We start from the raw sequence: 25000 nt of genomic DNA, 5'->3' as shown, positions 1-25000 counted from the left end.
GTTACCTGGGCGATTCCTGATTTTCATCATATACTTTAATATTACTTATTTTGAAGCATTCAGTCAGCAATACAATAAAGTGGTCAAATAAAAAAGTTACAATAGTAAAAGTAAAAGTGAGTAGCTGACTAGCAGACTATTAAAATATGTGTTGCGGGGCGATAAAATATATTCAGATTTTTTTTTCCTAACAGTTCACCATCTCCATTTTGAAGACACAGTTCAGAGCAATGGCACAGAATTTGTTTTGTGCAGTTGTTACTACTGTAAATATTTGTATGCAGACAATATTTAGAGCTCCTTCAGTTGTACATCGTGTGCTACGAGGCTGAATACTTAAGTGTAGGGGAATATGGAGTTAAAATTAACTCATAGAATGTCAGAGTTCAGATCTCTAAAGGTCAGGAGGAGGAGGAGGGCAGATGGTGAGAGTCGTAAAAGTTGGCACACACGAGGGCTGAGGACTGGTGTGGAGAGAGAGGAGAAATGCAACATAATGCATCAATTTCACCAATCACAGCAGGCTCCACAGAGAACAACAGGAACCAGACCTTTTTAAAGGACAAAGTACACTATTGTTTTAGAGCTACAAACTCTGAGTGGTGGCACTATTTTGCAGTTAATTTCTGTTTAATATAGTGATTTAGGCCTATTTGCTTTTATTTTGTGCTGCATATTACACTATTTTTGGTCCATGTTATGATGTTGTTTTCTCATCAAAAACATACCTGTAGTTGTGTTTTGTTAAATTCACACATGTTCAACCACAAAATCTGTATATTTAGATTGAGTTGAGGCAAACAGTCTGTACCACCTTGTGATGTCATGTGGCAATACAGGAAGTGCTCCATACATATTCACTAGAATCAATTGGATAACACTGGAATTGCCAATCTTTACTGAACAAAAGGTAAAAGGTAGTTGTTAACCTGAAAAGTACCACTAGATGACATCATAAAGTGGAACAGAGTATTCTGAGCTTTTGAGATTTAGACAGACTAAACATTTTGCATAATAGAGGGCCTAACCTGCTTTAGGTTCATCTAGTAACAAAGCACTTGATATGAACAGTCTGAAAATCACAGCTTTTTACCTTCCAGTCTTGGTGAGCACAATGATGGCACTGGCACAGCATTTGAAGGAGGCCTCAACAGCGCCAATAGCAACAGACTCTGTGGGGTCCCGGGTCAGGTGAGAGGTGCGGCGCAGCTCCTCAAACATCTGCCTGTGGAACATGGCAGCCTCAGCCTCACGGGCAATCTAGATACAAAAACAGAAAAACATGTGAATACACTCGTAGAATAAGATTAAGAGTTGTTAGCTTTGCATAAAATTCTTCATACCTGAAATCACACTGATACAAGAAGCCAAACAACAGCCATGATGTCCAGCCTGTTGCACTGTGGCTCCATAAGATGCATGCTAATAATTAAGCGACACATCACACAATTAAAGCACAAAACCAGACAAGGTGATGTTAAGAAACAGATGGACAGGTGTGCTATGGGCTTCTGTGACAATACTAAATGCAACAATGTTAGTAAATCACAATATCAATCTGACAATGTGTATAACGTGATATATACACATTTTGTTTATGAGTAGACATTATTCATTATTAAATCAATCATGGTATGTCTTTGTTAAGATCGGGAGAGACTGAATCATGATTCAATGCTTCTCTGTTTAATGCAATTTTATGCTCAAAAACACACAGATGCCATCTACATTTCCCCAACCACTCCCCCTATTGGCGAGCCTGTGCCAAGCTCTGAGTAACATTCATACAATCACAGTGAAGTGTGGAGTGAAGAAGATAAATTTGGTTATCTCTTGAGGCAATATAAAGCTACTAAATGAATAAAAAAATAAAACATTTTGTTATATTTCTCACTCTTAATAAACTTAATTCTACTGTATGATAAATTCATTAAGATCCTGCAGCAACCCATTTTTGGTAATACATAAAACATACATAAAAACAGTTAGGACAAGTCCACAGGGCACTTACCATGTGATGTGTGCGCACTGCCTCCAGAGGGTAGTCTCCCTTGGCTGTCTCTCCACTCAGCATGATGCAGTCATTTCCATCCAGGACAGCGTTGGCCACATCACTGGCCTCAGCACGAGTAGGGCGGGGCTTCTTGGTCATGCTTTCCAGCATCTGACAAATAACAATATCTTAATTATTTTTGTTCTAATGATTGTCATAGTTTATTGTAGCGCTTGTGTGTAATGTAAACCTGGGTGGCGCAGATGATGGGCTTGCCGACTCTGAGGCATCTGCCAGTCATCATCTTCTGAGCCAGGAACACTTTCTCTGTGGGGATTTCGATACCCAGATCTCCACGGGCAACCATAATGCCATCACTGGCCTCCAGGATCTCATCGAATCTAGTTAGAATCACAAGAATAACTGTTTCTAATTATACTGAACCTACAGAGAATGACAAGAGCCAGACCTTTATAAAGGGCAAAGTAAACTGTGGTTTTAGGATTTATGGAGCAGAACTGTTAGCCAGGAGCATATGAAACAAATGCCAAAACAAATATATTACTGATATTAAGTGTAAAAAAAATGCTATGAGTTTAAAAATAAACATATTTAATATACTTTTGGGCCAATCGTGTATTTTTCTCTATATCAAATAGCATTATGTTCTAATCTCCATGAAAAAACTGACATTTTGACCATTTAGATCAAACTGAATATTTGACACGCCTAATACACTCCAAAAGTGATTTTTTTTCTGAATTTGGGATCCTTGACTATCTAAAAACTATTTTTAAAAAGTAAACAAAAGAGCCAGCTCCTTCAACTCCAGAACCACTGTTGGCTAACTCCAGTAGTTTATATCCTAAAATCTCCATACATTAACTATACCGACAGATGAGAAAATGTTATTACTATACCATAGACACCTCCTGTTGACAGTAGTGCAATTTCCTCATCACTAACAAGTAGATAGAACGCTGTTACATATAAGCAAATCCCCCTCACCTGCGCACTCCCTCGTGGTTCTCCAGTTTGCTGATGATCTTGATGTCTTTGCCCTTCTCGCCAAGCACCTTCCTGACAGCCTCTACGTCGGCGGCCTTGCGGATGAAGGAGGCGAAGATCATGTCAACACCCTGCTCCACGCCAAACTGCAGGTCCTGAATGTCCTTCTCTGACAGAGCGGGCAGGTCCACGGCAGCCCCGGGCAGGTTCACACCCTTCTTACTGCCGAGCATGCCGCCATTCTCAATCTCACACATAATGAAGTCACCGCCTTCAAACACAAAGCATGTCCACATTAGGCACATCAATGGGAATGTATTGATTTATTATTATGTAGCTCATTCTTTATTAATGTTGGAACCAGACACAATTCCCATGGGATGAGAAATGTGATTGTATCCATGACAACAAAAGAGTTTTTGACACAATTTATAATAAAGAAATTGTGAGGTTAAGTGCACAATTTTTGTTTCTATTGCTTCCTGTTTTATTTCATTCTAGCACTTTTGGAACTAAGGCTTCTCAATAAATGTAACTCACCACCACTTAACCTCATTTGTGAGAGACCAAACGAAAGAATGGAAAAAAAAAATCTCATGAGATCACTGTCCACAGGCATGAGATCTTGTTGATCCCTATTCCTTACTATTTAAGACACATATGCAGGGATTACAGGTGTGGAAATATAGGGAATTAAAATATTGAACTGAGATATTTAGTCACACCCAGAAAAATACACTAGACACAATATTGGTACCAGGTAGGTTAAGGGTTAGGCCAAACAATACATTTATCAAGATCAAGATATTCACTGGCTGATGTTTGCCCACACATTTTCCTAACATATTATGATCAGTTGTGCTGTTACATCAATATTGAACAGAAAAAGATAGATTTGTGCAACTATAAATGCTAATAATTTAAGTGCTTATTGTTGTTTTTTGTTTTTTTCATTAATTTTAGGTTTGCCCATTTTGACGGTCACCACACAGATCTCATAGCGTGGTGTGTATCTGCTTGTAAACATCCCTGACAGCTACAGCAAGTAACAAAATACTGTACAAATGACTGAACAAAACATGAATGATATGAATTTTCAAGAACGGGTCCTTACCGATCTGAGTGGCCTTGAGGGAAATGAGACCATCGTCCACGTAGATATGGCTGCCGGTCTGGACGACTTTAGTAATGTTTTTGTAGTCGAGCCACAGGACTTTCTCGTCACACTTGTCCTTGTACTGGTCATCGAGTGTGATCTTAATAGTATCACCCTTCTTCAGTTCAACTTCCTCAGTACCACTCTAAAGAGAAAGTAAATAATTAGGGATTTCACAAAGGAATTTAAAATCATCATTCACAATTCCCCAAACATCATGCATTGAAAATATGTAATAAATGTGTATCCAATATATGATTTTAAATACAGATTTCAATATAAGTTTTTTTCAATATAACTTTTTAATAACTACACCTTGATTATGTGTATAAGGCCTACACCATAGTTCACAGTTTATAGTTTGCTAAGAATGATTCAGGCTTAGAAAATTAAGGAGTTAAGGTTAGAGGTAAGGGTAAATTATTGTCTATTGTGAATTAAGTCTCTGTTCATGCTTAATTAAGGCTATTAAAATGTAGTTATTAAATCTTTTTATTAAACCTCTGTGTTTGTATACAATTTCTCCTCATCAGGTAAGGTATGAAACACGTTTAAATTTTAAAACATTGTAAATTATTACATTTGCCTCGGTATTATCAGTACAGCTCACCCCTTTGATCAGTCCAGTCCTGATTTCTGGTCCTTTTGTGTCCAGAGCAATAGCCACTGGTCTGTACTCCACAGAGCCAGGTGTAAAGCTCTCAGTGGCTGCACGGATGTTCTTGATGGTCTCGGCGTGATACTACGGAATTAAAAAACAAAACAAATTAGATTTAAAATATGAAGTTAATCACATCATTACATATTTTCAAGTCAAGTAAACTGATTTGTATAGCACATTTAAGAGATGCAGTTGACCAAAGTGCTGAACATGTAAGAGTGAACATCAATGTATATCATAAAAAAAACAAGAAAAATAAAAACAAGATAAAAAAAAGGCCAATAACATTCTTGCATAAATTTAATTAGGAAGTTGCATCTTAAACTGATCTTTTGGCAGTTTAACATCTTTTGTTTTATTTTTAAGGGGGCCTTAAGAAATTTTTAACAGTTACAGTATAGTAACAGGTGGGACATCTAGATCCTTAATCCTATGATGGTAAGATCAAGCAACATGGCATTGGTTACATAACTTTATTCTGCAGTCTGCAATGACAAATGCAACATATTTTTAGCATCTGACATTGTTCTGTTTCTGTGTGCATAAATAAATGCTAAGCCAGACTGCAACAGGCTATTATGTAAAAGGGTCAAATTAACACTACATTTTAGAGTTTATTTATAGTAAGCTATTATCTGTCTTAAAACTTTGTAACATCTGCAGGTTAAGACACAAAAGACAAGAAGTAAACTTTTTTTTTACATGTACACTGACAGCTGGCGGAGGTGCATGCCACCAACTCGTGCCTCTGCTGTGACTCTCAGACTTAACTATATATAGCAATGAGACAGCATTTAAGCAGAGGTCAAATCAATTTTTTTTTACATGTAAAATCACATGTCCTTCCGGGGTTAAAAGTTTGTAAATCAGACAGAAAATACAAAATGAAACTTATGTTTTATAACTGCTGAAATGCTATTATTTGTCTGCAGAATATCAATAAAAAAGTAATGTAAAGTTCAACCCCACCTTTGAAACTGGCTTCTACGCTGCTCATCATAGGAAAATATGTTCAAAAGTGGCTTAGTTGCTCAGGTGAAAAGAGGTGTGACTTTTAAAAGTGAGGGGTCACTGGTGTGAAGTTGTTGGCTCTTCTATAACGGCTGTGAGTCGAAGCCTGAGCTGGAGGAGCGAATACTGTCTCACAGATCACATTACAGAGGGACCCATGAGTAATGTCAGACCAACTGCTGCAAAGGCTAAATCCTCTGAATGACTTCTGGAGCACAGCGATACTCTTCTGAAGGGTCTCTGTTTCCAAGTCCTACCTCACCATTGTTCAAATAAAAACACTATTCTAAAAGTCTATTATAATGTGTTTTTCTGTTTTGGTTTTAAACAAAGCATTTTAGCTCACCTCATGTGTGCCATGAGAGAAATTCATTCTTGCAATGTTCATCCCAGCCTTGATCATCTCCTTGCCCATCTCCATGGATCGGGAGGCCGGTCCTGCACAGAGGACAGACAGGTGAATGTACACAGGCTGCTCTGAGGTTAAAGTGACATTTAAAGGTTGTGTGTGTTTACACAGAAATGCATTATGCATCACCATCATGGAACAGAGAGGAGCGTTACCAACCAATGGTGCAGATGATGCCAGTGTTGCGAGACACAGCAGGCTCAGAGTCGATGTCCAGGAGACACATGTGCTCGATCATGGTGTCCGCCATCGCAGCATGGAGCTGCTGCGTGTGGATGATCGAGGAGCCCATATCCTTAGACTTCTGCATGACTGGATCTGTGTCTACACGAACGTCCTGAAGACAGAGCAAAGCACAGACAGACCAGTTAGCCACTAAAGACAGTTTTTACATTAGAGAGGCGACAGCGACTAATCTAACTATGCATACACAGTATATAACCTGCAACTGTTACTCTACATATTATGCACATTCTAAAAAAAAAAAAAAAAAAATTCAACTTTTTTTTCCACCTATAAAAAGAGCATCAGAAGTAGGAGACTCTGATTCTGAGTGTTCTCCCCTCATTCCTAAAGCACACATACAAGGCCAGACCACTGTTGAACTGGAAGAGGATACAAGCCTTGTACATAAAATGAGTTTCTAAACACTACACTGTGTACTTTTCTGAAGTGGTTTTAGAAATGCACAGGACAGCTCATACTCAGGATACATTCTGTTAATTAATACTAGAAAATATCTTCAAAGCTATAATAAAAACAATAACACAAATTTTTTCACGCTCCATAATCAATTTGACACTAATAAGTTACATGTAGTCGAATAGCCTGTAAAAAATTTGTAACTCCACACTATTAAAATTGATAGTATTATTAGTTTTATTGTATAAGTGTTATTGCTTTCCTCTGGTCTATTGTTTGTCTAAAGTTGTTGTCTCTTTCACTCACCTTCTGGGTGAACTTTGCAGGACGAGTGCGCCACCGGTCTAGCGCCCCTCGCACTTTTTATTGGCGCCCCGACCAACCGGAACTCCTTTCCCTGGATCACATGTCACGTGTGGGGGGATACGTGCGCCGCATAAAGAGCCCTGCCAAGTACCAACTTTCAGCACCACCCAATCAGAGGAGGTAAGTTATTAAGGTGAGGCAAAGGTAGGCCAATTAACTATGCAAATACGATATATTAGAAAAAAATAACAGTTCATAAATTATATCATTTTAACTTAATGTCCTTGGAGTTAGTTAAAATTACATACATTCTAGATCTAATCGTCAATTTGTAAATATTCTGCCATTAGCTGAAGAGGTCAACTAGGAAAATACTTTTACATCATCACATCCAAATCTTTTCCCCCGGTGAGCTACAAAGCGAAAATGGCGCCTAATTGAGCTCGTATAAAGGTAACAAATATGGGGTATATTTAGGTGTCTAACATAAACCCTAAACCAATAAGTTTACAAAATTAGACATTTAAATTATACATTTAGTATGATAACAGACAAGTGTTTCCTCAAATTTAATTTATTCAGCATAATATGTATAACTCATAAATACTTTGGGGATGTACTTGGAATGCAGCTCACGAGCTACAGGGTGGAGGCCTCAGCTTTACATGATACTGTTAGTTTTTATGAGTGAGAAGGGCTGTATAGGTTTCTGTAGGATGAAGTATCCATATGCAGAAGACCCCATGGAGGGCCAAGCCTAAAATAAGGTCGAATTCAGATGTTTGAACATGGCACATGGCCAACAATCTGAGGGACGTTCAGACAAATTTGACAGATGATAAAAAATAGGCTATAGAGTTTATAGTAAGAGGTGATAGTAAAACATATAGTCTGTTTGACTAACCTCTTCTGCAGGTGTTCTCATGAGCTGCAAAAAGACATAGGATACACATGCCAAAAAGGGGGGTCCTTTGCCATGCCAACCTATATTAGTTGCCCCCCTTCTTTGTACATGCATGGTGCTCCTGATGACTTACCAAGTACATAGTGTTCTACTACAGCAGATCCATGTGTCAGGCCTGCTGCCTCAGCTGTATACCAGCTCTGCTCAGTAACACACTTAATCTAAATATATGCGGGCACCGTACATGTATGTGAAGGCCTTATATAAGAGCCATCATCATTTTTCAAGGATTTAGTCTGCCATTGGAAAGGAAACTGAATGTGCCCAATGTCAGGGCATATGCCACTGTGCTAAACATACAATGACATGTCAGTACTGTATGTGTACTGTATGCCTATGTGTTTTTTTTTTATGAGCACAAGCCCCAAACACACAGACTCATGCATTTTAGGACATCAAGAAGAGGTGCCCTATTCTTGGCAGGTGCAAACCTGACCCTTTCTCCATATGTACATGACATAAAGTATACCTTGATGGCTGCTGTAAAAAAAAAGTTTTACAGCCAGGCTTAATTTTCAGTTGCCCTAATTTACAGCCTCTCTTGTGGTTTTCTTTGTTCTAACAGTGGTTGCAAAATTCAGATAATTATCGTGATATGAAGTCTGAAGCACAACCATAATATAGGAAGAAGAAAGGAGGAAAAGCAGGAGGAAAAAATTTTGTTCCATTACATCACCTCAAGCAGTCATGTTTTTTGTACCTACATTGCTGTGACAAACAAGACCCTTAAAACCATTTTGAAAAATATAATGATAATACCTAATACATTATTATGGTATCTCTGCTTTCTTGCACTGGACTTTAAATTCCATTGCTGTAGGTATAGTGTCCAGAATGCACTTACTAAACTGCAGAGGCTGCACTAGCATTGCTTAATGACTGGTTGAAGGGGCTGGGGTGCAGTGAGGATTCAGATCACAGAGAGAGTTATTTTAGATTTAGACCAACTGGTTTTTGTTGTGGGAACCGGAAACCCAAATGAGAAACTTGTGTGCTACCTTTGGATGGGAATACACACTGAGAACACCAAATTATAATAAAAACAATCTGGCTATCATGTCCAACATTTATGTAAATAAGAAAAAAAAAAACTAAAACCAACTACACTACTTCATATCTGGAATACAGTTACATCATGTTATATGAAATTGAAAAAAAATCTAGCCTATATACCCTTTCTTTGAAAATAAAAACAACAACAAAAAAAACAACAACAATATACTAGAATTGTGCTCAACTAAAAAGACCCATTTGACTAAGTAGATTACATTGAGAAAAGCTCTTGTTGGGTGAGTCCATATGTGCAATCTTGAAGTGTGTCTGCCCAGACTGTGGAGCAGCAGGCGTTTCGCTAACAAGGCTAACAGCTGATTAGGGTCACACACTAGCACACTATAGCAACATGTCACGCTTACATCTTCAGGCTTACCACTGCCATAAAACTGTTTCACCAAGTCAACTTGCTAAGTATGATTTTAATGTGCAAAGGCCATGCTTGATATGTAGTTTGTGACCTAGGGAGGACAATACTTTTAACCTGTCTCTCTTTATCAGGTGGATCAAGTTGATAGCAGCAGATCACATGACCCTCAACATGCGGCATTCCTTACAATGCAGACATCTTCAGACAGCGGAGACACAGGGAGAACTGCTCAAGTTTAGAGACATAGATACAGTGTTGAGTTATGACCACTTGGGGGATCAGTTTAGTGCAGCCCACCGGATTATTTAGAAATGTCTTCATGATTGGAAAAAAGGTAAGAAAACTTTAAGAGCTGTGTCAGGAAGAATCCACCTGTCCATGTAGGCTATTTGTTAAAGCTACAATCTGCATTTGACACAATTTGACTCGTGATTTTGTTGTGTTTGTGTTGTTGTTCAGTGTGCACTGTATTTAATGCTACACATGAAGTAATATTAGCAATATATTTTTATTTAAATATAATTTTTTATTTTACTCATCATGACATGTGGAGAGGTTCATTATCCTATGCTAATCATATGTTTGCAATTAAGAGATATTTGGGTTTCCAGAGTTGTGCTGGAGACGATATATGGATTATTTTAATTGTTTAATTTGTGTTGCTTGGATAGCTTGACTGTTTGAATTGAAAGATAGACCTGAAGTTTGTCCACTGTAAAACTGAGAGGTATGACTCTTAATAGCAATAAGCAACAGAAAATTTATGGATTTATTTTTATTTCAGACATTAAAGTAGAAGACTATTGGTAACAAAATGATGAAAACTGTAAAAATAAGCATGGTAAGTCTCATAATATACTTTTTTTGTTATTAATAAATAATGTTATAATCATTGAAAAAATAGATATAATATAATAATATATTTTCTTCAAACCAACAGGAGACAGGAAGAAAGCAGATGCCAGGCTACCACATCTGTAATAATAGACACATGGCAGTAGACTTGTGCCAAAATGTAAATCTTTCTTTTTCATAAGAACTTGCAGTATTGAATGTTAGCCTTTTGCGCTAATCTTGGTTCTGTGATTAAGTGCGTTAATCTGCCTGATTTGCACCATAAGGTCAGTGTGTTAATGATTGTCTCGGCAGGAGATCCGAGACTCTGACCTACGGCGGCACCCACAACTCCAGGCAGACATCGAGGCATTTAAAACCCATTACTCGATGTCTGCAGTCTCTGTCAGGTGTGGCGTTTGACTAAATAAAAATATTATATAATGCTTAAAGGGGACATTGTATGTAAAATAAATTTAAATGATCTTTTAACCATGTTATAACTATATTCCTTCTTAATTAAAGGTGCATTGTTTAACTTTTCTGGTGGAAGGTCCGTCACTTGCTTGTTTCTAAGGATATGTTATTGCTCTGATTGAAATGCTCCACTTTGCATTTATTAAATTACAGCTGGTTGTTCCCAGCGTCAAAAATACCTAGAAAAACAGTTATTCTGATTGTGAGTGGAATTGCCTCTCCACAGATCTGACCTGTAACTTAGACTGATTTGGTCTCCATAAAAATAGAAAGGTTTAATGCCATACTGTGAAACATTCCAGACAAAACTATATTATCTCTATGGAGAAAAGCATTTGACAAACCCTCCACGAGAAAAGTTGCACAATGCACCTTTAACATACTCAAAGTTTTCTTTCAGTTGATTCATGTGTGTTTGAGTCAATGCCCTGCATGAGGCTTAATTAATGTTTTTTCCTACCCCCTAACTCCACCTACTGATCTGTACTTGTGGTTATTTAAAAAAAAAAACAGACTTTGGGTCATAGACACAAGGTTCAAAATGCAACATAGTTACTTTCAACAGTAAAAACAACAATAAATTTAAATGTCGTTATAGTGAAAATGTCCATTTCAATAACCAAACCATTTTAAATCAATATTGCAGATTTACAATGAACAAAATATCAAATTGCAGTCTGTGTGTGTGTGTGTGTGTGTGTGTGTGTATATATATATATATATATATATAAATGATATAATATCTTAATTTAAAAATTTTCCAAGATATTATATTTTATTTAAAAATGTATTGGTTTGATTTTTTTCTTCCTTTTTATTTTTAGAGAATACATGACAATTGATGAAGTGGATATTGATCTCATCATCAAATCTGACTTTTTAAATGTAAGTGCCGTTGTTAGATATGGTTTAAGATGTTGCCATCCTTCCCCTTATTGTCTTTTTTAAATAAAGGGTCAGCATCAGTTTGGGTTTTCAATCCTGCTGTTGTGTATAAAAAACTTCACTGTTTATTTGAAAGTAATTTATTTTTACAGGCTCCTGTTACAAAAGCTTGGAAAATAAACTCATCTGAGCCTATAATAATTCGCCTTCACTTTTCCTTGTCACATTATCTAGATGGTCCTGGTAAGTTTCTTTTACTTTCAAAATCCAATTTTGTGTATTTCTATCAAACTTGACTAAAGGGTCTGTCCTCTTACAGCACCAACAGTTGAAGTGTTTCAGCCATCAAACAAATATAGTTTTTGTATTGGAAAGCAACTACAAAAGTATGTTAATTCATGTATATAAGTTACCCTTTTTGAATGAACAATCTTTTAATATTGCCCAACTCTTAAAAGCTAATGAAGTAAACATTGAAGTGAACATTGCCTAATAAAGATGTTCTTGTCTTTCAGTATTTTGACAGCGTTCATTAATAATGAGTGGAGGAACCTTACCAATGAGAAGGTCATATGCCATCAAAAGAGGAGACACAGCTGGTTCAGGCCAGCCGGGACCATCAAGAAATTCAGAGCAAGGCTTAACATTTGGCTGCCATCATCTAAGTACATCATCATATATACATATATAGATATATATATATATATACATTGTACATAGCGAACTTATTTCACTAGGAACAATACGCTTCATGATCTCATTCTAAAACTGTTATGCTATTTCGATAAGCCCGGCTCTCGTTGGGCTTTAAACATATACAGTCCAAGCCTGTATGTAGCTCTACATAACTCAGATGTAACTATGTTTAGGTCTAATGATCCACTGGAATCCAGTGGAAGAAGTAGGATTATTTTGCCAACTGTGAATTTGAATCGCTTTTCGAACACAACTACATCATATGCCATTAAAAACGCAACTGGAGAGCTTTTCGCCTACACACCAAGTGGAAAAGTGGGTTCAGTTATTTTCACAAATTAATTATGATTTTTTTGACTGTTAATACGCATGATCTCCCCTCCAGAGAGTGACAGTATCAGCGGTAAAGTCCTCAACACAGCTCAGCACCAAACAGCTGATAGAGCTCCTCTTCTCCACTCAGGCCATTAGACACTGTAAGACTGCCCCAACTCTGCAGCATGGATTCTTAGTCCAGGTAAGATCACCATTTGGATACATGTCTTTAGTATTGTAGATATACTGCATTTCAAATGGGTAAATCGAAACAGTCCACCAAAATAGTTTGACCACACTTAATAAACATCAACAATATCATGAAATTAGCTACAGTGTGTTTTTTCTAACACACAGGCCAGTCTTCCCATGTGCATCACCACTCCTCGGTTCACAGCTGGCTTTTGACTAGACCTGAACAATTTTGGAAGAATATCTAATTGTGACTTTTCTGACAAGCAGTGAGAAGGGCTAAAGTACATGGTTGGGGGATTTAATACATAGTTATATTTTATCTGAATAGTTGTAGCTAACCGCATTAAACATAACCATTCAAATTTAACCATTTAATTGTGTGCTTTACCTTTGACATCATTATAATGGATCATATGTCAAACTTGCTCTAATCCCTACATTCGCTTTGTACCTCATTTGTTCACTTGCTTCCTTATACGGTATCATTTTCAGTCATTGATTTATCTTAATTTATACAGGGAAAGCCCAATGAGAGTGCCTTTTTATGAGGGGCCTGTCAGTACAAACAAAACAAACAAATACAAAATACTGACAATACAAATAAAACAAATAACTGCATAGGTCCATTTTAAGCATTAAAAACAGGTTCAGGTGTGACTATAAATATATGATCAGATTATTAAAATACAGTAGTCATACCAATATATCCAGTTTTGCATGTCCAACCCACAGATGCCATCTTGAGAATACAGTGTTATTATTCTCTTGAAATTATATTATTTTGTCTTTTGTCTCAGCAACAGTTATTTTGTTTTGTACACACAGATAATGAAGTATGCAGAGCAGAGGCTTCTAACACTAAATGAATACTGTGTCATTTGTGATGAGAGGCATGTGTTTCAGAATGGTCCACTGTTAAAGGTAACTAAACTGACTATGCAATATATATATAATTAATTACAAAGCATCTTATACATCTATTTCTATATTGTAATTATGTGTAAAGCCTGCCGTTTGCACAAGGGAACTATGTGTATTTTCCTTTTATACTCTTGGAGTTATGTCAGAAGTTACTGAAGAGGTTGCCACTGGTGCAGAGGTATGCCAAGTACACATTTTTAAGTATGATTAAATTTCTTGAATCGGAATTTAACTTAGACAAATCTACTCCCTCCCTCAGAAAAAAAAAACATGCAATAATTTCTACATTTTTAATTCTCACACTCATTCAGGTAATTGACCTGCTGGTGGCCATGTGCAGAGCTGCTCTCCAGTCCAAACGTAAAAGCATTATATTTGAGCCTTATCCATCTATAGTTGATCCTTGCAACCCTAAAACCCTTGCTTTCACCCCTAAGGTCAGTACCACACCACAACATAACTTACCAGCCTCATTTTGTTTTTGCATATGACTTTTGCATGCAGACTACTAAAATTGGCCGATGATACTCCTTCCATATGGGCTCCATGTAATGGAATACTGGTGATATTCAGAAATTTAATTGCATCTGAAAAGTATATATGTCTGCTCAGGGGACTGTTAATAAACCATGCTCTCACAGACATCTTTAAGACAAGATGCTTTTGCAGAGCCAATTCAGAGCTCATCCCATACAGCTCACTTGCTGTTTGCACTATTTCCCACTGGGATGTGCTGTAGGACAAAAAATTCAATACTGATCCAATACAGTAAAATGTATATTATCTGAGAACTGCTGTAAATGTACGATGTTTGTACAATGACAATGAAGGTGTTTAATTCAATGATTTCTATTTTTCTAGAGAAAGAGCTATGACAGGCTGCAAGCAGCCTTGGACAACGTCTTGCTGGTGAGGCAGCTTTCACAGGTGAATTTTCCATAGGCCTAACCTTAAAATTCAAAATTATGCTGCTATTTTAAAGGACTTTCTGACATTTTCCAATTTGTAGGGCCCATATTGTGACCTTAAAAAGCAGATGGATGAGATGGACCCTTTAGCTCATCCCTTATTACAATGGTAACCGGAAATGCTCATCATGTTTATTTTTATTAATAATGCCTGCGCATGTCTCTAACATTGAGTGCAAATGTTTGACAGGATTTTAGCAAGCAACAGATCACACATTATCAAGCTTCCACTAAACAGGGTATTTCAGTATTGCACGGACTAGTGGTTAGAAATTGTAGATACGATAGAGCATTGTGTCATAGTGTATTAGTTTTATTGAATGTTTTATATACTTAACTGTATGTGATCTATAGCTTTGTTTTTTTTTTCTTTTATAGCAGCTAAAGTTCATGCACACACCTCACCAGTTTCTACTCATCTGTAGTCCTCCATACAAAGAAGTACGCTTTCAAATGGCTAGAAAGCTTTATGGTAGCACCTTTGCTTTCCAGTAAGTTTGAGTTCAAAAGTATGAAATTATAGCCAGCCCAGTATACATTCCACACTTTCTCTCTGTCTTGTTATTTATAATTATAATATTTGTTAATGTTTCATCCAAAGTGGTTCTCATATTGAAAATTGGCACTCTATTTTGAGAAATGGTTTGATCAATGCCTCTTTCACTAAATTACAGGTACATTAAGTTATTAGAATAAAATAGGTGTTTATGAATTAAATGTACTTCATGTTTTTGTTTTTACATCCAAGCTTCATGGTGCAGCCTATGGAAAAGGCATCTATCTGAGTCCTAACTCTGGGATCTCCTTTGGTTATTCAGGTAAGACTGAAGCTTATTTTTTTATAAAATTATAACGTGATGTATATGTATTACAATAATATACCAATGAATGTTTTATGATATTTAGAAATGGGTTACGGTCAACATGATCTGCTCAGTAAAGAGGAACTTAAAAACAAATACAATAGAATCAACAGACTAACGGTACTTACTTAACAAAAGTGATTAGCTATTTGTACTATACTACATTATGTTTTAATGCTTCCCTTTTTGTCTTGGTTTTTAGGAAGAGCCTGCACAAGCCAGATTTCTCAAAAGTAAAACTATAAACTGCGTTGCACTTTGTGAAGGTAAACAAAAGATAGTACAAAAGAGAGTATTAGATTTAAGATATACAGCTGGTGAATGTTTTATGTATTTATTTTTATTTTACAGTGATTTTGTCTAAAGAGCTTCAGCAGCATGGGAACATCTGGGTTTGTCCTGTACCGGACCATGTTTGCACTAGATTCCTCTTTGTGTAAGTAGTGAAAGTCAAGACCATTTTAAAACATCAGCTGATGTTTATGCTTTGACTTTCCATAGATATGAGAATGGCCAAGTGGGAGATGTCCACATCAACACTCAGGACGATGAGATCCACAATGAAATTTTACAAGCAATCAGTAAAGGCCCCTTTTGAGAAAAATAAAATGTAATTTACTTTGGCCACAGCTGATGCATATTTTTAGTCTTTACTTTTTGTTTAGAATATTTTATACAGTGTTTTGAATGTTTTTGTATTATGTTAACCAAAAGTAAAGTGCTGCAACAAGGTGCTCTATTATAATAATTATAAATAAATAAAAAAAAATATAATTAAAAAAAAAAATATATATATATATATATATATATATATATATATGCCACTTTGTGAGTTTGTCATAAACATAAGATTAAATAAGAACAACCCACGAAAAAGAGATCCAATCCAAAATAAGTAATTTAAGATTTAATTACTGAGCTTCATCATTTCATGTTTTGTTAACACACTATTATATTTGTTATATTTTCTGACTATTTTGATAAGGTTGTTTACTCATCACAAACATACCTGATGTGTTTTGTTTCACACTAACCATGCATATTTAGGCTCAAACAGAAAACACTGTTTCACCTTTTGATGCAATGTGGTAATACAGGAAGTGCTCCATTGTGTTAAACTCCATACACCTTCATTAGAATAATTTGGTTGATTTCAGCACTGGAATTGCCAATCTCTACAGGTAAAAGTTTGAAAACTACAGCTTCATGACATCACAAGGTGGAACACAGCATTTTGAGCTTTGGAGATGTAGACAGACTAATAAAGGATTACTCATTCTTACTACATGTATGGATAAAACGAAACACAATTTCAGGTATGTTTTTGAGGAGGCAGCAACATTCTTAACATGGCTTAAAGCTGAAAAGAGTCAATTTTGTATAATATAAGACCTTTAAAATAAGGTATGTGCTTGTGAATGCTTTAATTTTAAGTTCTTTATATATGTCAAATAGGGTCAATGTCAAAGTCAGTATGTCACAACAACAAACTACAAAAAAAGCCCATGTGGTTTTGCTGCGCATGCGCAGGGAAGGGACGTACGTGACGCTCGGCTCACCGTGAGCGCGAGCTTCCTGCACAGATCTCGCCGGTCGCGGAGCCGCAGAGTCTCAAACATGTTCAGAGCCGCTGTTCGACTCTCAGTCTCCGGAGTCCGGAGTTTAGCGCGTACGCAACCACGGTGCCAAGGTATGTTTACAATATCGTGTTCAAAGTATTACCCGGTTCCGGTATAAAATAAGATATTCGTTACCGTCAAAATTGGAATTTCAGTGTGACACATTGCGGTTGCACAATGCTAAGCTAACTGGTTAGCTAACACATGACATCCAGTTGATATTCTCTCCACCATACAAGATGAACCACAACCAGTTGCTTGTAATGTTACTTTGGGTAAGTAAAAAGCGGGCCGAACATTTACAATGATATCCAGCCTTTGCTTGCTCTAAATGTTGAGCTTAATGCATGCGGTGTCCTTGCCGTGACCCAGATAGAGACGGGCCCTGTACACTGTGCAGCTGATGCTACATGCTAACGTGACCACTATGTTATGTTATTGACCGGATTATTCAGATTTAACTGACATTCTGACACTAGGATTATTAGTAATTGATTAAATTCAAAGATGAACACTGCCGTCAGATGATGAATTAATTATATTGTTACACTACATTGTAACCATTGCTTTGTAAAGTCACCTTTCAAGGAGATGGCAGGTATTAAAAGTCCAAATTTGGTCATGTCGGAAAGCCATAATTCTGCCTACATAATTACAGTATCCGCATTGCCTTACACTTACTGGTTTGCTCAATAATGTACCGGTCAGACAGAAAAGAGTGACTCATGATAGAGAAGGAAACTGGCATTGATACATCATTTTTGGGTGAGCACTGAGGTGTTTGTATTAGTTACACCCATATGCATTTTTACAGAAAGTGGATATACGTATCATACATCTTATTTAAAATATACAGTTGTATCTAATCCTCAAATGTGTAATTGTAACCTTTTATCTTCCTGCAGCTGTTTTGGCATCACGGTTGTACTCGCATGGAAAGGTGGAAACAGATGAGGAGTTTGATGCTCGCTGGGTTACCTACTTCAACAAGCCAGACATTGATGCATGGGAACTAAGGAAAGGTTAGATAGCGATGACTAAGGTTTCTTAACACTGCTGTTCTTGCTAAAACATTTTGCAGTCTTGACCTTGACTTAGTGCATAGCAATGAAAAACAAGCTATCAAATGATCGGAGGTACTGAATAACTTTGTAATTAACGATGCACAGTGGTAACTAACAAGATGCCATTATGAATGTACACAATTGTTTTTAATTTGCAACATTACATTACAACTACTTTTCAACAAAAATGCCTTCTAAAAGCTAATTTATTTTCACCCTGGATAAACCATGTATATTTTTAAAATGATCTCTCCCAGTAAGCCCAAGTTACTCATGTGATGTGTTCGTGCAGTAGGTCTTGTTGTAGCATTTATTTTTGGCTTCAGAGTGATATGGGTGGGGGCAGTGTTAGATCATTCTTACTGTATATTTTAGTAAGGACAATCCATTGTTATCAAAGTCATACCTTTCTGAACATGTACAGTCTTTTATATTATGTAGGCCTAAATTTGTTATGTATTTGGCTATAGGGATGAACACATTGATCGGTTACGACTTGGTACCTGAGCCAAAGATTCTTGACGCAGCACTAAGAGCCTGTCGGAGGTTAAACGACTTGGCCAGCGCTATCCGAATTTTGGAAGCTGTGAAGGTGAGAACATTGACAACCTTTTTGAAAATTGTAATTTTATGATGTGAGATTGTGCGTTTGCCCGTACTGTAGGAGGTAAATGATTGATGGATATTTGCTATTTGTCTCTGCAGGATAAGGCAGGGCCTCACAAAGACATCTACCCATACGTTATTCAAGAACTGCGGCCAACATTAGAGGAGCTCGGCATTTCCACACCTGAAGAACTTGGAATTGATAAAATCTAGATGAATGGTAAGGGACAGAAGGATAAACTATTGTAAACAAAGGTAATTAATAAATTAATAAAGTAATATAATAAAATTACAAAATAAATAGTTGTAGGGCAAACGGTATTTACATAGAATCATTATCAAGGAAATAAATAAATGTGATGTTGTGAAATTAGTTGAAGAAACATGATTGTTGTATTCATTTAAAACTAAATTGTATAAAATGCTATTGATATTCACTTATGTTAAATTGACTAGTTTGTATATTTTCCAGGTCTGAACCTCATGGACCTCCCACAGACGATACCCCTTGTACTTTAAATGTTTGCCTCATTAAATAATACTGTGTGATATTTAATTGGCCTTTATTAAGTTCTTTATGCTTGTAAAATATTGATGGACATAATAAAGGATATGTATCTTTTGAGTGTCACAAGTATTTTGAAATATTTTAAATTGGAAGAGTACTTTTGTAGAAAAAGGTTGTAATTATCTGGTTGAATGAACACTGACCAACAGCAGTTTACACATTACGGTTGCATTATTTCTGCGTGTCTTGGTGTACGAGTCACAAATCACCACTAGGGAGCAGCATTTCCACATGAGTGTACACATTACTGTACATTTACTGTATTCATTCTTTTCTGTTTATGACAATATGTTTCAGGGACATTGATATGTTGGTAAATAAAAAATTTCTAATGGTATATTTGTGTTTAGTGAACATTGGTTATCAAGTAGGACTATTTGAATTTGCAGATTCCTTTGATTCAAGCCAAAAGATTAAGATTATTTTGCAGAAGCTCAACTGTGTACTTAAGGCTATTTGCGCAGGCATGCCATTTTATACTACGCATTAGAGACATTATTAAGCAAACTATTTTAATCCTTACCCAAAGCATATCTGAAAATGTGTTTGCATTTGTCGTGTAGGGTGAATGATGTTCAAAACATGGCTTATTTAAGTTTGTAATAATTGATTCTGTGGTCTTGCATGAACGCGTTTAAATATAGTACTCTAAAATCCGCATATAACACTAGCCTGTTGCATGGAACTAAATTAATGCAAAGGATTATGTTCTAGATGAGCTGTAGCGCCACCAACTATTTACCTGGAAACCACCAGGAACAAAGGGATTAAGCATTTGAATACTGTATTTTACATTTTACTCACACCCCTTGACATTAGAATCGGCCACAGGACTACATATCATTTGACGGAAACAAAGAACAACTGCTATAGACCTTTTTCAAAACCCCGTTTCAAAGTTGTGATTTGAAATAAGATTCACTTGGATATATTTAATGGTCTGTTAACAGGCAGGTCTACAGGAGAACACTGAAATGAGAGTCAGTTAAATCCCAATTTTTGTTTTTGTTTTTCTTATATTTAAACGTGTAAGCTTGTTGCATATATAGTCTGTAGGCTAACCTTGTAGGCTAATTTTTTTGTCCGTAACAAATCCATAATCTAATAGAAAGCCATTGTTAATTTACCTATTATTTCAAAAGATACTGATCTGTCCCTAGCACACACACATAAAGTGCCATAAAGGCATTTTCCACGTAAAAAAAGTTATATTTTTTGTACCCAATAAATACTTTAGTAAAAAAGTTGCTGCCATAAAGGACACTTTGATTTATGTTAAAATATAGGCCTATTAAACATTTTGCAGCCTGTGCATGGCCATAAATGAATTGCTATAAACTAGACAATCTGCAATGCAATGTATGTCTGGTAATTACTAGGCCTAGTTAAAAAATATTTTAAACTTTTGCTGCAAAACCTAAACAGTTCGTGTTCTAATTTGGCGCAAAATTTGTGCGTCAGATGGAGTGTCATTAGAATACATTAAAAATCCTTAAGGGTAAGACATGAAACAGGCATCAGACTTTACGCCCAAGCCTAAAGTCTGGGATGAGACGCGTTGGGCTGTTTGTCATATGAATTAATTTTGATGCGTGTTTATTAAATGTTAAAATGAGGTCTGTTGGTCTCATAGTCTTACAGATGTAAAAAGAAGCTGCGGTGTTTTGTGCTTGGGGTGGTATTTCCGTGTGAAGGGTGGGTAGCTCCCTGGAGATGGAGGCAAGGAAACCCACTTTACGAGCTTTACGCACGGGGCGGGCCTTTCATTCATCCAAGTTGGGGGTGTAGGCCACTCAGTAAAAGACAATCAAACATGTTTGAGTTTCCATGCGCAGTGACTAGGGAGGTAAAGCCAAGGCATTATTACCCCTCCTCCTCGATCCTCGGTCTCTCCGACCTCAGCACAGAAGAAACGTTTTAAATCACATTTGAGTCGAACAAGCGCTTTCTTCATAAAACCTGGACATGAGATGCGATTTGTTTTCGCGGACGGAAAGAAGGAAACACTAGATACGACCTGTTGGCGATGATGGATTTCTCAAAGGCGCAAATGGTGAGTGTCGACGACCCTTGGGCTGCACTCGTGGTTATTACAGTAACAAAGCGACTCGAGATAAACGTCCACTTGCGCGCAAGCGTTTAGACATTATCTAAGACTTGTGTTTTGCATGGTTTAGTTAGAACATTTTTCAAGTTGCTGTTTTTTGTTTTTTATTATATTGCTTCTAATCAACTGTTTGCATTTTCTCCAATTATTGAGGACTGAAGACGTAGCATAGCCCAAAAAAAAAAAAATAATAATAATAATAATTGGCAATTAAAATGTGTGGTTGTAATAAAAAATTGGTAAATCCAATTTTCACTTGACTGCACTCAAAATATTTCTATATAGTCTTATTTGTAATATTATTTTAGATTTTAAGTCATCACTGGTGTGGGCCCACTTTTTAAATTGAGGCAGTAATCCTGAACCATAGCTTTAGGCCAAAGATTAAAAACTTTGATAAAGAACTCTGATAGAAGTGTAACCTAACTCTTATTTCAGTGGGGTTCTTGCGATAAAACAGCTCAGAAAATGGAAATTTGATCCCCATTCTCATTTAGATCTATAACTTTTTCTCTTTCTCCTCAGTCAAGCCTCTCAGAGCAGGGCAGTCCTGCTGGGCTCAAACTAGAGGCTGTGATGGAGCATCTGCAGAGACAACAAGGGGCCAAACTGGAGGGCAGCCTGCAGGAGAGGCAGCTCCAGTTCCTGTTCGCTCAACACGCAGCTGCAGCGGCTACTGCCCGTGCCAACGCTGCCAGAATGGATCCTGCATTATTCAGTAAAGGCGCACAGATGTTTCACACTCAACATATGAACAGCATGAGAGCACCAGACATGGAGAGAGATGAGGATGAGGAGGATGAAGACTCAGAGGAGGAGGAGCCAGGTCTGCCAGGAGAGGGTATGATGGGACATGGCCTTCAAGGTCCTGGAGACCATGACGATGGGGAGGATGATGGTGATGAAGATGAAGAAGAAGAGGAGATCAGCCCAGACTCCAAGAAACCCAGGCTGCAGCCACTGCCAGGTTACACCTACCCTCCCTTTCCCACCTCTCAGGCCTCCACTGGGGGCCAAATGTCCAGCTCTCCTCCTTCTGCCATAAAAGAAGAAGACAAGGAGGCGCTGTCTCCAGCCGGCCAACAGTCCTTCACATCCCCCAATGGCTTCTCTGAATGGGGCTATGATGAGTCGTTCAAACAAGTAAGTACATTTGCATCCCAAAACCACTGCTTGCGTAGCCGCACAGTCTGTCTTACACCCTTTTCACAATTTTTAAACAACTGAAATTCCAGGGTTATGGCCTGTATCTCACCTCATATTAATTGTTGATGCATTCCCACTGAGTTGTCACCGCTGCCCACTTTTGTATCGGAGAAGGAGAAAGCGTGCCCCTTTGGCAACATGCCCATATTTAATTTGTGGCACTGAAAGAGGGAGACAGAAATCCTTGCCCTCAGTGGTAACTTTAAACACATACAAACATACACTATATACCTACCATCAGTCACCTCCAAATTGGAACACACCGCTTTATTATCAAAGTCCCGCTCTTTTGGAAGGGCTTTAAAATAATAAAAAGTCTTTGGAGATCTGGTATTTATGGTTCTTCCACCCTTTTGACTGCAATTAAGTTCCAGAGGCTCCTCCAGGGTTTTTTCCACCCTGGTCAGATCTGGTTGGTTCCTCCATGTGTATGTTACCCTCGCTAAGGCCCCACTTCAATACAATACGTTATGATTAATGAGGCCTGTGGGCAGAGGGACAGCTGCCTCAAAGCATACCAGGAACCACCATACACATTTTCACCAGTTCCTCCAGACGGGAACAGTTAGATTATAGATGCCACGTTGAGTGACGTTTTACAGATAATTGGTCAGTTTTTCTTTGACTTCTTTTCCTTCTATCAAAGTTGTGTCCCCTTTAAAAAAAAAAAAAAGAAAAAAAAATTCTAAGCTGCTACAGTTCTTTGTATTCTCTACCTTTCTACTTAAGTGCATTTTCAATGATAACAGTTTTTCACGTTGGTCAAGTTGATTCATACATTTTTGTATCCCTTTTACCATGTAAGTATGCACACTGGCTGTTGGACTGTAGTATTCACAGCCTAACATGAAAACTAAACTGAAGTTTTACTAGCATGTCCAGATGGAAACAATTATTTTTGTAGTTGTGTAGACATGGTGACTGCTTTGACCAATAACCCACTCTAGCTATTTTGAAATATGAACTAAGCATGATAAATTGCACTTATTGCTTTTTCCATTAGGTATATCTACAGGCAAAAAATATATATTTTTTTACCAGGGGTATGAACATTTGGAGGAATATTAGTGTGGCTAGTTATCTTTTCTCATTTGATTATCTTTAAAAAAAATTATAATTTACCTTCTTAAATGGACATTGTTTTCCACTGTCCACAGGCTAACATCCAGCTGACGTAGCCATAGCTCAGAGATAGCTTTGCATAATTTAGCGGTCGCTTGGCAACACTAAATTGCTGCTTTATTCAGCTGCAACTAATCAATACATTATACTGCTAATGTTGTGAGAAAGTGTTTGCATTTCTCAGCCAGGACCACACAATGCAGTCTCAGCTAACAAAACAGGCTGTTCCTAATTCAACAGCTGATATTTGGTGATATTTTGTTCTGCCAGTGTCAACATAGCTTGAAATTGTCCACCAAGGATATGAAAGCCCCATATTATGAAGTTCTTTGGAGTAGGGTTGGCCTGTTCGACATCACTTAACACACAATAAACCCCAATGGGCGCCCACACATTTTAGTGATTGTATCTTTTTTTCCATGTAGTAATGGCAATTTAGTAGTTACACTGAAGTCTGGCTGGAAGCCAAAAAGCAATTATGAGACAACATTGCATACATTTTAGATTCATGTATTTTGACTATTTAGTAAATTGTATAGTTTTTTTTTTTTTTTTTTTTAATAGATGACCTCCACCAGTAATTTCCATTGTTTGCAGCTCTTGTGTGGTCGGACTATATAAGCAAGCACTTAAATGTAGAATGGGGCGGGGATAGTGTGTTTTCAATAGCTGCTCTGCACACAGCGAGGGGGCTGATAAATGATCTTGACTTGTGTGAGACACTAAAAAGCCCAATAATTTGATTTGGATTAAAAATTGTGGCCCCCTCCTGCAGTTCTATTGACATTTTGCCAGGGTTATAGGTTTTTACGCCACTTGAATTTAATTTCATTATAAGAGGTAGATTTGGCATCTATTCAAATATTTATGCATTGACCAGTCCAGTATTGTACTGGTCCTATCTCGCAGTGGCATAGATATAGAAACCCATTACAAACCATTTTTAGACTTAAACAAACTTTATTGATCCACAAGGAAAAT

General features: G+C 37.2%; 4 protein-coding genes across 4 annotated transcripts; 3 read left to right on the top strand and 1 right to left on the bottom strand.

The window, feature by feature from the left end:
• Nucleotides 1-1089: 1089 nt before the first annotated feature.
• Nucleotides 1090-7227, bottom strand: LOC110169318 (pyruvate kinase PKM-like). The gene is made up of 9 exons (XM_055159774.1): nucleotides 7187-7227; nucleotides 6398-6575; nucleotides 6176-6267; nucleotides 4768-4899; nucleotides 4116-4302; nucleotides 3002-3272; nucleotides 2244-2394; nucleotides 2012-2164; nucleotides 1090-1260 (listed from the first exon to the last, which is right to left on the bottom strand). The coding sequence occupies exons 2-9, from the start codon at nucleotides 6546-6548 to the stop codon at nucleotides 1090-1092; spliced, it is 1308 nt and encodes a 435-aa protein (XP_055015749.1). The 5' UTR covers nucleotides 6549-6575; nucleotides 7187-7227.
• A 2534-nt stretch (nucleotides 7228-9761) lies between these two features.
• On the top strand, nucleotides 9762-16325 carry LOC110169436 (protein mono-ADP-ribosyltransferase PARP6-like). Its single transcript, XM_055159773.1, has 23 exons — nucleotides 9762-9907; nucleotides 10358-10414; nucleotides 10514-10588; nucleotides 10723-10817; nucleotides 11709-11769; nucleotides 11922-12012; nucleotides 12089-12155; nucleotides 12285-12434; nucleotides 12639-12780; nucleotides 12851-12982; nucleotides 13801-13896; nucleotides 13982-14074; nucleotides 14208-14333; nucleotides 14758-14823; nucleotides 14906-14973; nucleotides 15055-15103; nucleotides 15243-15355; nucleotides 15466-15538; nucleotides 15613-15682; nucleotides 15771-15847; nucleotides 15930-15993; nucleotides 16079-16163; nucleotides 16229-16325. The coding sequence occupies exons 2-23, from the start codon at nucleotides 10388-10390 to the stop codon at nucleotides 16323-16325; spliced, it is 1917 nt and encodes a 638-aa protein (XP_055015748.1). The 5' UTR covers nucleotides 9762-9907; nucleotides 10358-10387.
• A 942-nt stretch (nucleotides 16326-17267) lies between these two features.
• Nucleotides 17268-19650, top strand: LOC110169588 (cytochrome c oxidase subunit 5A, mitochondrial). The gene is made up of 5 exons (XM_020935141.2): nucleotides 17268-17417; nucleotides 18252-18368; nucleotides 18881-19002; nucleotides 19116-19236; nucleotides 19489-19650. The coding sequence occupies exons 1-4, from the start codon at nucleotides 17345-17347 to the stop codon at nucleotides 19227-19229; spliced, it is 426 nt and encodes a 141-aa protein (XP_020790800.1). The 5' UTR covers nucleotides 17268-17344; the 3' UTR covers nucleotides 19230-19236; nucleotides 19489-19650.
• Nucleotides 19651-21396: 1746 nt separating this feature from the next.
• On the top strand, nucleotides 21397-22834 carry LOC129410848 (AT-rich interactive domain-containing protein 3A-like; the record flags this gene model as incomplete). Its single annotated transcript, XM_055159775.1, has 2 exons — nucleotides 21397-21637; nucleotides 22217-22834. Coding segments are annotated over exons 1-2 (645 nt in total), but the record flags the coding sequence as incomplete, so codon positions are not given.
• Between the last annotated feature and the right edge of the window lie 2166 nt (nucleotides 22835-25000).

Source organism: Boleophthalmus pectinirostris, unplaced genomic scaffold (assembly GCF_026225935.1).
Source record: "Boleophthalmus pectinirostris isolate CB_2022bp ecotype Guang Dong unplaced genomic scaffold, ASM2622593v1 HiC_scaffold_274, whole genome shotgun sequence".
NCBI classification, from domain to species: Eukaryota; Metazoa; Chordata; class Actinopteri; order Gobiiformes; family Gobiidae; genus Boleophthalmus; species Boleophthalmus pectinirostris.
Note: the sequence above shows the minus strand (reverse complement) of the source record. Positions and strands in the feature narration are given on the sequence as shown.